Below are 12,969 nucleotides of genomic sequence, written 5' to 3'. Positions count from 1 at the left end.
ATCTTGTTGCTTAATTAAAACCAGGAAATTCTAATCCCTCCAGAGATCTTTTAAAAACAACTTAGGCTTCTGGGCTTCATTCTGGCTTCCCTTTTTACACCTACTGCTGAATTCCCAAGTTCAATCATTATTCCTATATATAAAAAGGAGAAAAAGGATGGCTCTAACCCTACTAATTTTAGATTGATCATCCTTTTCAGCACAATTAGCAAACTGTACGCAATATCTACAATGGAAATTTCAGGACTGGTCAGTACAAGAAAAATACTTATAGAAGAACAAGCCAGATTTAAGAAAGGCTGAGCCACCATTGATACTCTTCCCACAACATAAAATCCCTTCAAACATACACAATAATTGGTGAACAGTGTGTTGTCTGGGTTACATTGGTAAAACAATCATTAACAATTGATTTCTATAATCCATAATCCACATAATGGTTTTAATTGATTTCCTCTTTTCCCAAAATATCCTCTTTTGCAAACATTGAGTTAATACAATTCTTATTGTTTTGATGGATAACAATTAAATATATATTTTTCCCAATATTCCTGAAAATAATAGTCATATCAATATAATATTTCTTTTCTATCCAATCATTCTGGTTGCGTTATCATAGATCTTGTTACAGTTCTTATTTTAATTTGTTTTTCCCACCAGGTTCTAAGTATTCTCACTGGTTAAGATTTTCTCAAAAATTAATTACATTTAAAAATTTGACTCTATTTTTCCATATGAACCATCTCACACTTTTACATTTCTTAAGGAAAAGATAGAACAATGAAAAAAAAGAAAGGAGAGCAAGAGTAAAGAAACATAAAAAATAATATTCTACTTAAAATATATATCCCTCCTAAGCTAATATATATTTGTTTCCTAAATTTCTTATTCTTTTTAATCATAATTAGAAATATGTTTAATCTTTAAACATTCCATTTAATACATCTAGTCATCTAGTCCTTTAACTCTTATTGAAAACATTTTTATCCATTATAATTTTCTTAAATTCAATCACATTTAAGTATCTAAAACATTTCCTTTATCTAAGTCATTTCAACTTGTTTATATTACTCATATCAAGAAAGAGAACAAAAACGGGGAAAAAGCATACTATATTATTTAGGGAATTCATCACTCTTAGAATGACATATATATTCCAAAACTTTTCTGTTTCTTTAACCATATTCAAGCAAATGTTTCTTTTTTAAGTATTCTCTCTGGTAAGTCCCATCATTTATTTTCTTGATTTCCACTTTAGTCTTTTTTCTTTGCCCAGTATCTTTCTTAATCAATGTATTTTGCTGAATCAAAAAGTTTTTACATGTTTTCGTAAATGTTGCTGTAGATATAAAAAGTACCGTATATTCCGGCGTATAAGACGACCCCCAACTTTTCCAGTTAAAATATAGAGTTTGGGCTATACTCGCTGTATAAGACTACCCCCCTTCCAACGCACACCAAATAAAAATTAAAAAACATCAGATTTGATTTCAATATGATAATTTTAATTCAAATGCTTATGACATACAGGTACTTAGCAGGAAAACTGTCACTTATAAACATAAGGCTGTTTGTCATCAAACATGTAAACATAAAACAGTGCAAGTGATTAAACTTTTCCTAATTCACTCTAAAGCTGAAAGGAAGGATAAGACAATAAACCCATTGGAGCTGCCATGCTATTTGTTTTCTAAGCTGTCAACCAAACTGGAACTGATGATGATAGGAGGAAGATAACAAACAATAGAGAGAGCAAGTGCCGGGCAAGTCCCTGGCGAGTCAGCAACGCCCATCATAACTGCAAGCTATTTTTATAGGTTTTGCTGGCATGATACTTTCCCTTTAAAAGCCTTTAAAATCATCCTGTTCATCATCTGATATCATAAAAATATCAATGACATCTTGTGATACATTTGCAAGGCAGTCATCGTATGGATCAAATTCCGTATGAGATGGTGTGGTCTCAGCTTCGGCTTCCTCTTCATCTTGCCACAAGTAGTCGTCCTCCATACCATCTAATGAATTTGATATGCCACACTTCTTGAAAGACTTGATTATTGTTTCTGCATCAATATCATTCCAGGCTTTTATGACAAACTTGCACAAAACATCCAACTGTGGAGCACGCATGTTTCCTCCTTTTGTGAATGACTTTTCGCCACTAACCATCCATTCATTCCACTGTTCTCGAATGCGATCTTTAAATGGCTTGTTTAGGCACACATCCAGTGGCTGTACTAACGATGTTAATCCTGCAGGAATAACTGCCGCATCTGTGTTTAGTCTTGCAAGCTTTTGCTTGGTGCTGGGAGTTAAATGAGCCCTGAACATATCCCACACCAGTAGACTACGTTTTTGAATAAGTCCACCTGGTCGCCTGCTCCATACATTATCAAGCCATAGCTCTACCCCTTCTTCATCCAGCCAGCCTTTTTCATTCACATGTACAAAACAACCAACAGGGAACTTGAGTTTCGGCATTGTTTTTCTTTTAAAAATAATCATTGGTCTCAGTTTGGCACCATCAGCTGTGCATCCTAGTACCACTGTAAAACTGGATTTCTCATGTCCTGTTGTTTTAATTAAAATTGTTTTTTCACCTTTTTGATGGACAGTTTTATTTCCAACCATATCAAAATTCATTGGAGTTTCATCCATATTTCCAATACTACTTAATGCATAGCCATGTTTAATGCGCTGTTATATTACGTATTGATGGAAACTAATTACTTTGCTATCAAGATCTGCAGGTAATTTTTGTGCAATTTTCGTCTTTTGCCTCAGTACCATATTATGCCTTTCCAAGAATCTAGTACACCAGGATGAAGTGGCCTTAAATCTGTTGCTGTGATCTGGGTTAGATTTGGCCCACTGAAGTGCAAACAAACGTATTTTATTTCTTGTCACTACATAACCGTTTTGGTGATGCTCATTCACCATGTCTGCTACATGTTTTTCGAGTTCTGGCCAATGTGGGGTGCCTCTTCTTAATGCACACTTACCCCTTGGCATACTCTTTAATGCTTTTTCATTTGCTTTCCAGTCCCGAACCATCTTTTCTGTTACTCCATATTGTCTTGCAGCAGCGCAGTTATTATGTTCCATGGCAAAGTTTACAACTTTAAGTTTGAAACTGGCTTCATATTTCTTTCTTCTGGCTGGTGGAGCCATGATGGGGTCTTGACTATTGGACATTTGTATACTGTACTGTATGTATTGGTGCTGTACTGTATGAACTGGTACAGATACTGGTGCTGTACTGTATGTACCCAGTATACAACAACCAGCCAATCACAGCAAGCGATGAACCTTGGCTGGTTGTTGTATACAAAGCCTGCTTGGATTGGGTGGGTCAGCTCTCCCTGCCTGCCCAACCCTTCCTGTCATCTTATAGGCCAGGGGTAGGCAACCTTGGCTCTTTTATGACTCATGGACTTCAACTTCCAGAATTCCTGAGCCAGCTATGCTCAGAATGTTTAGGGAAGGAAGCAGTTAATAAACCAAGTAAGAAAGGCATTCGCCGTTCGAAAACTTGCATTTCCACAAATGTGATAAGTTGCCCCCTTTTCAGGTAATGGGGGGGGAGTAAATGCTTTCCTTTTAATTTGTTATTAAAACTCAGTGCACTACAGTACTTATAGATGGGAGCCAGATTGACCAGCCAGGATCTGCCATAAATAACACCACAAATGCACCATGCAAGTTTATTTAGGCGGGGGGAGGGGAACTGCTTGTATAAACTCGGTGGAAGTCGACAGGCGAAAGGATTGTGTAGCTGTTTTCTGTCCCCACTCCATTCCTGCTTCGTAAATCCGAGAGGAATTTAGCTGACACCCCTCCCCTTCCAGACCCATAAGCTCCGCCTCCCCCAAGCTACTCTCACTGGCAGTGAGAGATAAACGCTGAAAAGCCTACATGAAGAAGCACTGAGAAGTGCCTCAAATGGACGCAGATGCTTAGGTTTGTTTTCATTATATAAAAAAAAACCACCCTACAACTCTTTCCCCCCCTTCCCCATTACATGGGCCATCCCTTTCTACTTCCTTTGAATGAATTAATCAGGGGATGGCCACTACCAATCCGCAGTCCTGGAGGGGTGAGCAAGGAATTGGAATGCAAAAGGGAGAGAAGAAGAGAGGAGACGGTTAGCATTATAGAATGGGGATTAAACCGCTAGGAAAACTTACTGTCACGACAGCCAGATAATGCCTATCGTACTCCCAGTATAGAGGCTGGAAAGAGATATCTTTAGTTGATCGGCTGGTTTTAATAATAACCCTAGGACTCTTTTTGAGTGAGGGGGGGGGGGAGAGAAAACTTGTTGAGTAATATTTTTCCAGCGTATAAGATGACCCCCGACTTTTACGAAGATTTTAAGTGTTTAGAAAGTCGTCTTATACACCGGAATATACGGTAAATCAGGTGAAGTGTCTTTGTATGAGACTTCTGTCTTTTCACGTTTGTTGAAAATCTTTTTCTTTCTCTCCACTTCTCTTATCATTTCCTTTCTCTCTGATGTTCCTGACATCTCTACAGTCCATTTTATCCAATCTGTTTTCTTGTCCTCAGATTTATTTTGTAGTCTTAAGGCAAGGATAGGCAACCTTGGCTCTTTTATGACTCGTGGATTTCAGCTCTCAGAATTCCTGAGCCAGCATGGCTCAGCTTGGAAAACTCTCCCTTTCCCCTCAGAATGCTGGCTCAGGAATTCTGGGAGCCGAAGTCCACGAGTCATAAAAGAGCCAAGGTTGCCTACCCTGTCTTAAGGGATGTTGTTTCTTTCCAATTCTTGTGAATTTTTTTCCACTAGTATTAAATCATGTTTCCTTGTTTTGTTAAGTTCCATCTTTAAGTCTCTATTCTCAATTCTATATCCATTTATCTGTTTTATCTGCTTCTTCTCTCTTGTGGTTTTCTGGGGGTTTTTTTGTTGTAGAGTTAATTTAGAAATAGATTGATTTATATTTTCAAAGTTATTTTGGATTTCTTTGTAGTTTAAAGTCATTGTTGTTTGAAATATATATCTCCTCCTGTGAAATATTTATGTTTTCTTGATATTTTCTTTCTACAGTCTCTGATCCATGATGGCCAAAAATTTGAGTCTTTCTCTTCCTTTCTTTTCTCTACAAATAGCTTTAGAATCCCAATTAAATAGATATTTGTAATTCAAATAGTTCAAAAAAGATTTTTTTTTCTGAAATTTATAATTCTCTCTTTGTCTACAGCCCAGATTATTGTCTTTTTTTGTCACAGCCGTTCTTTGTTGTTAAAACTTTGAAGATCACAAACACAGATTAGCTTTTCCCAGGTTTTGCCAAGTCTTATATTAAAATCCATAGCTGTCATAGTCTTCATCCACCACTAGGTGTCAGCAATTATTTGTTTTTCACTTCCATATATTTTGAGCCTCCATAAAAAGATTAATTTGCCGCTTCCGATAGTATAAGGGTGGGGCAGAAATCCCACTCCTTTCCTTTTGGAAGTATTTTGCTTCTTGGGGAACTTTTCCAGGAAATTAAATATAGAATAGAGAAGATAAGATTGAATTCCTCACCCAGTTTCAAACATGCTGTTCACAGTTGTGCTTGTTAGTGCTTTTGGACTTCAGTTGCTAGTAGTTTGGGCTGGTCGATGCAATATGGCCAGCCTTTCTTCTGTAGGGATAGAAGGCTCTCCCCAAGTCGAATGGAATGGCTGCAGCCATTCCAGAATTGCTGGAGCACCCTTCTTTCTTCGTCGCCTCTCCAGGGTGACTTAGACTCATTTAGGGTCCCCAGGCAGGGCAAAATTAGCTGTGGGGGTGCAGAGAATCTGCAAGCCCACAACCGGTCACTACCGCACAAAACTGAAAGTCAGATTCAGTAATGTTTACTTCTCCTAATATATGTGCTTCATGAAGAGATCACATTCAATGTGCAACACCCAGGCTCATCTCACCAGTGCCATTGAAACTGAAAAAGGTGTCAATCAATGCTGTGTATTAGGCTTCCATACCAATGCTTTTAAATCATCAAATTGATCTCCCTACATTCTTGTGTATGTTACTTGAATTAAAGGAGACCATCTAATTGCCAATTTTCTAGAAGAACTGGCCCATTTATAATCATTAAGTTGTCGTCCTGGTGGCCCAGATCCTCATATTTGCTCTGGTATAGTTGTGTTCAATTTGATCTGGTCTTCTTCTTTCTCAGATTTCTTCAGGTTTGTATAGAAAGTCATTTCCATTTTTAAAGTTGTTGTTTCATTGTCTGGATTTTCAGTGAACTATACTTGTTGATCTTTACAGCCCTCTGTCTTGGTATTCACTTCTTCCACTTCTGTTGTTTTTTGGATTGTTGGTTCTTTAATTGCAATCAAGGTTTTGCTTTGTACATCTGGACTGGCACCTTGGTCTTTCAGATTAGATCTCATTGTCTCATTGGCTGTAAGAATAGTTTCAAGTATAGATTTTAGCATAGCCAAGATTTTTTGCTGACCCTCCTCCATTTCTGGTGTAGTTGTAGATCGGGGTGTCAAACTGCCGGCCCAGGGGCTGGTTTCATCATATCAGACCGCACCCACTCCACTGCCGGCAATGGCAAAAAAGCTCCAATACGTTGCGCAACATCACGTGATGTCACAAGTTTGACATGTCTGTTGTAGATGGTCTTTCTAGTGAAGACCGTTTATTAAACAAGAGTCAGTAAATGTTCACCTCCACATTTCCTAGAGACCAATTTCACTGCCCAGCTGCTCTTTCAGCATTAAATCTAGATAATACCAAGCTCAGGTCTGGGCTTTGAGCAAGTCTCTTTGTCAGAAATAATTGTTGTACCAAGCTTCGCCACAAGATGTCCCTGATAGCATTTAAAGTCTTTTTCAGATCCCAGGCTAGGTTCTTATCCAATTTAAATTCTTTTTTGCAAATGGTCACAATAGAGTAGGAGCTTTTTGGTTCACCAAATTCCAAAAAGATGTAAATCCAATTATATTAAGTTGTTCTGTTCAATGCTTTGTTTCCCCCGGAAAGTCAGATGCCACCATTTTAGAGGGTGGGAGGAAAAGGTTTCCTTCCCTCTCTCCTCACAGGGGGAAGACATTTCAAGAAGCTTTTTATAGGAAAGTACTTGGGGTACAGAGCAGGTCTCACCCAATTCCTCCACTTTGCTTTCAAAGTGCTTGTTGGTAAATTTAGCCTCGGCTGTCAGCAGCTTAGTGATGAGGTCATGTTGATATCCGATCTTTTCCCTATCAGTTTGAAGAGCTGCCCTGGATCAAACAGGAGGGCTGCTGCCCTTCCGTGATCACTCAGGGGTCCTCTTCTCACTCGTTGTCCCTACAGGGCGACTTCTGACCTCTTCAAGGTCCCCGATGGGAGAAAACCGGACGGTGGAGAAAGCGATTGCCCTACACGTCCGCCAACGCCGTGATTGCCTAGGGACAGACCTTATTAAAGTGGAGGCTAAAATGTGGGTAACTGTTATTCAACTATTGTCTCAGACATTCCCTTTCTCTTCTTGGCCTTGTCCCACTAACCATGAGAGGAATGATTTTCAGATTGCATGGAAAAAGGCAGTAGCAATTAAAATATAATCCTTGGGCTTCTCTCCAGATCTTCTACTCAGCAAAGGATATGATGGGCCAAAACACCCATTAAGCAATGTGTTGCAGACACATTGATCTAGCCAGGCCTCTAAATGTTATTGCTAGTGACTCCAACAGACATGTTGCCTCTCCTATGACATAACTAAGTAATCTTAAAGTACCTAACCATCCGCCTTTATTCTAGCATGATGTCATGCCCCTCCCGTCAAGCTGTCCTTCAAGGTCAATACAGGAGAAACAATGCCCTTGTGGCTCTGGATAGAGTATATACTTTTGGGGGGCCTCTATTACACATACATTTGCACAGGACCTCATCTTATTGCATAAATACCCAGGGATCACAGGACAATTCTATATTTCCCTGCTGCTTTCAGATATTAATGCTACTATAACATTTCATTCATTCATTCATTCATTCATTCATTCATTCATTCATTTAATTTAATTTCTACAACTGCCCATCTCAGACAATGACTCTGGGTGGCTTACAATTCAAAAAATATATATTTTAGTATAATTAAAGATACTAAAAACATATTAAAACAATAAAAACACCAAAAACATCCAGATTAAATACCCATATGAGCAAGATTTTATAACGCCAGGTTCAACACAGTAATGCTGAAAATCCTTTAAATGATGATCAGTGACATAATGAAACGCTCTTAATGAGCATCTAAGTCATTATTATAGAGTACTGTGGTAGATTTAGTCTGCCCACCACTTGCATTTATGTTCCCTACACCCATCAAATGCTCCTACCCCTCCCTTTAGATACCTTTTCCTGTTTTATATAGGAAGCTGGTTTCAGCATCAAATCAAATAAAAATTTGATTTGAATGGTTTGATCAAATCAGCTCCTCTGCTTGCCTTCTTCTCACCCTGACTTTTTATGGAGAAACAGAGCAGAAATACAATATGTATCTTTCTGCAGTGCTCAGAAGTGCAGAACTTTGCACCAAGCCTTGGGTCAGTCCCAACTTACCTTAAGTCACTTCACAGAATAAATTGATTCGTGGTGGCATAGAATCTGAATGAAGCATATTGCTAGGATGTGGGAAAAACAGTTGCATGCATTTCATTTCTACAATTAAAAAGAGACGTCCTCTTTTACTGACCTCACTAACAATTTCAGATGCTCTCTTTGCTCTTTGGATGTCAGGGGTTTCTGAAATAAGTTTCACTCCTTTTCCCTTTATTTCCTGTTCCAGATCTTTTCTGTATTCTTTCTGTTATTTAAACACAAGATACAAGCATATTCAAATACTGTAACACAAATTTTCCACTTACTACAAAATTAAGAATTTATTTCACTTGGATACTTTGTGTGGACAAACTTTCCATGGCATTTACTAAGCTTTGCAAACAGTACCTACCTCATTTAGTATCTGAGTTGCATTTTTCACTCTGATCAAATCTGGAGTATCTTCAAGTACTGCCAGTCCTTTTCCTTTTATCCCTTCTTCCAAATCTTTTCTATACTCTTTCTGAAGTACCGTATATTCCGGCGTATAAGACGACTGGGCGTATAAGACGACCCCCAACTTTTCCAGTTAAAATATAGAGTTTGGGCTATACTCGCCGTATAAGACTACCCCTCTTTCAACGCACACCAAATAAAAATTAAAAAACATCAGATTTGATTTCAATATGGTAATTTTAATTCAAATGCTTATGGCATAAAGGTACTTAGCAGGAAAACTGTCACTTATAAACATAAGGCTGTTTGTCATCAAACATGTAAACATAAAACAGTGCAAGTGATTAAACTTTTCCTAATTCACTCTAAAGCTGAAAGGAAGGATAAGACAATAAACCCATGGGAGCTGCCATGCTATTTGTTTTCTAAGCTGTCAACCAAACTGGAACTGATGATGATAGGAGGAAGATAACAAACAATAGAGAGAGCAAGTGCCGGGCAAGTCCCTGGCGAGTCAGCAACGCCCATCATAACTGCAAGCTATTTTTATAGGTTTTGCTGGCATAATACTTTCCCTTTAAAAGCCTTTAAAATCATCCTGTTCATCATCTGATATCATAAAAATATCAATGACATCTTGTGATACATTTGCAAGGCAGTCATCGTATGGATCGAATTCCGTATCAGATGGTGTGGTCTCAGCTTCGGCTTCCTCTTCATCTTGCCACAAGTAGTCGTCCTCCATACCATCTAATGAATTTGATATGCCACACTTCTTGAAAGACTTGATTATTGTTTCTGCATCAATATCATTCCAGGCTTTTATGACAAACTTGCACAAAACATCCAATTGTGGAGCACGCATGTTTCCTCCTTTTGTGAATGACTTTTCGCCACTAACCATCCATTCATTCCACTGTTCTCGAATGCGATCTTTAAATGGCTTGTTTAGGCATACATCCAGTGGCTGTACTAACGATGTTAATCCTGCAGGAATAACTGCCACATCTGTGTTTAGTCTTGCAAGCTTTTGCTTGGTGCTGGGAGTTAAATGAGCCCTGAACATATCCCACACCAGTAGACTACGTTTTTGAATAAGTCCACCTGGTCGCCTGCTCCATACATTATCAAGCCATAGCTTTACCCCTTCTTCATCCATCCAGCCTTTTTCATTCACATGTACAAAACAACCAACAGGGAACTTGAGTTTTGGCATTGTTTTTCTTTTAAAAATAATCATTGGTCTCAGTTTGGCACCATCAGCTGTGCATGCTAGTACCACTGTAAAACTGGACTTCTCATGTCCTGTTGTTTTAATTAAAATTGTTTTTTCACCTTTCTGATGGACAGTTTTATTTCCAACCATATCAAAATTCATTGGAGTTTCATCCATATTTCCAATACTACTTAATGCATAGCCATGTTTAATGCGCTGTTGTATTATGTATTGATGGAAACTAATTACTTTGCTATCAAGATCTGCAGGTAATTTTTGTGCAATTTTCGTCTTTTGCCTCAGTACCATATTATGCCTTTCCAAGAATCTAGTACACCAGGATGCAGTGGCCTTAAATCTGTTGCTGTGATCTGGGTTAGATTTGGCCCACTGAAGTGCAAACAAACGTATTTTATTTCGTGTCACTACATAACCGTTTTGGCGATGCTCATTCACCATGTCTGCTACATGTTTTTCAAGTTCTGGCCAATGTGGGGTGCCTCTTCTTAATGCACACTTACCCCTTGGCATACTCTTTAATGCTTTTTCATTTGCCTTCCAGTCCCGAACCATCTTTTCTGTTACTCCATATTGTCTTGCAGCAGCGCAGTTATTATGTTCCATGGCAAAGTTTACAACTTTAAGTTTGAAACTGGCTTCATATTTCCTTCTTCTTGCTGGTGGAGCCATGATAGGGTCTTGACTATTGGACATTTGTATACTGTACTGTATGTATTGGTGCTGTACTGTATGAACTGGTACAGATACTGGTGCTGTACTGTATGTACCCAGTATACAACAACCAGCCAATCACAGCAAGCGATGAACCTTAGCTGGTTGTTGTATACAAAGCCTGCTTGGATTGGGTGGATCAGCTCTCCCTGCCTGCCCAACCCTTCCTGTCATCTTATAGGCCAGGGGTAGGCAACCTTGGCTCTTTTATGACTCATGGACTTCAACTTCCAGAATTCCTGAGCCAGCTATGCTGGCTCAGGAATTCTGGGAGTTGAAGTCCATGAGTCATAAAAGAGCCAAGGTTGCCTACTCCTGTATAGGCCCTAGGGAAAAAATGGACAAGCTAATTCCATGAGGGAGGGGGAAAGGGAGCACAGTTTCTGAGTTCTCATTGGCCACCTGTAAGTCCAAATGAGTAGCTCAGGGTGTGTGCGTGCACATGTAGGCATGCGTGTGACTCCCTGGGTCCCTTCCATTGCCCTCCCCCCAGTAGCAAGCTTTGGCTTGGAGCAAACAGGCTGCACACAGGGATCTCCTCCTCTCAGTCTTCCACCCTGCGAATACTCCACAGCCTCTCCAAGCTGAGTGAGCAGAAAGCCTGCCTGTTTTTCAAAGGCTCTGCCTTGTCAATCGCACACACACCTTGATGAAAATTGCCCTGCCTGCAAAAGGACTTCTCAGCAGTTTTTTAAAGCAACACTACCAAGAATGAAATTGGAGACAGCCAGAATGTTTAGGGAAGAAGGAAAGGAAGCAGTTAATAAGCTAAGTAAGAAAGGCATTCGCCCTTCGAAAACTTGCATTTCCATAAATGTGATAAGTTGCCCCCTTTTCAGGTAATGGGGGGGGGAGTAAATGCTTTCCTTTTAATTTGTTATTAAAACTCAGTGCACTACAGTACTTATAGATGGGAGCCAGATTGACCAGCCAGGATCTGTCATAAATAACACCACAAATGCACCATGCAAGTTTATTTAGGCAGGGGGGGGGAGAAACTGCTTGCATAAGCTCGGGCAAAAGGATTGTGTAGCTGTTTTCTGTCCCCACTCCATTCCTGCTTCTTAACTCCGAGAGGAATTTAGCTGACACCCCTCCCCTTCCAGACCCATAAGCTCCGCCTCCCCCAAGCTACTCTCACCGGCAGTGAGAGGTAAACGCTGAAAAGCTTGCATGAAGAAGCACTGAAAAGTGCCTCGAATGGACGCAGATGCTTAGGTTTGTTTTCATTATATAAAAAAACCACCCTACAATTCTTTTCCCCCCTTCCCCATTACATGGGCCATCCCTTTCTACTTCCTTTGAATGAATTAATCAGGGGATGGCCACTACCAATCCGCAGTTCTGGAGGGGTGGGCAAGGAATTGGGATGCAAAAGGGAGGGAAGAAGAGAGGAGACGGTTTGCAATGTAGCATTATAGAATGGGGATTAAACCTCCAGGAAATCTTACCGTCACAACAGCCAGATAATGCCTATCGTACTCTCAGAGATATCTTTAGTTGATCGGCTGGTTTTAATAATAACCCTAGGACTCTTTTTGAGTGAGAGAGAGGGGGGGGGGAAGAGAAAACTTGCTGAGTAATATTTTTCCGGCGTATAAGACGACCCCCCACTTTTGCGAAGATTTTAAGTGTTTAGAAAGTCGTCTTATACGCCGGAATATACGGTAATAAAAAAAGTCAGCTTTAAATAGTGAGCAAGATCTTTAAAAGAAAAAAATAGTTTATAGTAAATATTTTAAGGCATACCTGAAATGTTCTATAAAATGTGTGTTAGGGAGTGTATATTTATCATAGTTAAAACAGAACTGAGAAATCAAAAAAGCACTAATACTATAAGATAATCTTTATCTTGTTCCTGAAAAAAGAAAACATTATTTTACTTATACACCAGTGGTACCATTACATGGTTATTTTATAAAATCGTAAGAGCTTCTATTCTGGATGGCTTTCAGGATTACAGACAAGTAAATGACCCTGTCACTCAAATTCTGTTAATGCTATCATTATTCACAAA

The 12,969-nt window shown here is 39.2% G+C and overlaps 1 protein-coding gene across 10 annotated transcripts in view; it reads right to left on the bottom strand.

Moving 5' to 3' along the window:
* Positions 1-12,969, bottom strand: part of NEBL (nebulette) — a 241,640-nt gene that overhangs the window by 38,153 nt on the left and 190,518 nt on the right. For 5 of the 10 annotated variants that reach the window (XM_039331492.1, XM_039331494.1, XM_039331490.1 and 2 more), the window contains one exon: positions 8,703-8,813. The exons of 4 other annotated variants lie outside the window; for them this stretch is intronic. In XM_039331492.1, coding sequence (XP_039187426.1) covers positions 8,703-8,813 — 111 coding nt within the window. Of the gene's footprint in view, positions 1-8,702; positions 8,814-8,960; positions 9,072-12,969 lie in introns of all 10 variants that reach the window. One more of the 10 variants, XM_039331489.1, reaches the window with a different exon arrangement.

The sequence above is a fragment of the Crotalus tigris genome, unplaced genomic scaffold (genome assembly GCF_016545835.1).
Source record: "Crotalus tigris isolate CLP2741 ecotype Arizona unplaced genomic scaffold, ASM1654583v1 scf7180000024437.13266115, whole genome shotgun sequence".
NCBI lineage: Eukaryota > Metazoa > Chordata > Lepidosauria > Squamata > Viperidae > Crotalus > Crotalus tigris.
Note: the sequence above shows the minus strand (reverse complement) of the source record. Positions and strands in the feature narration are given on the sequence as shown.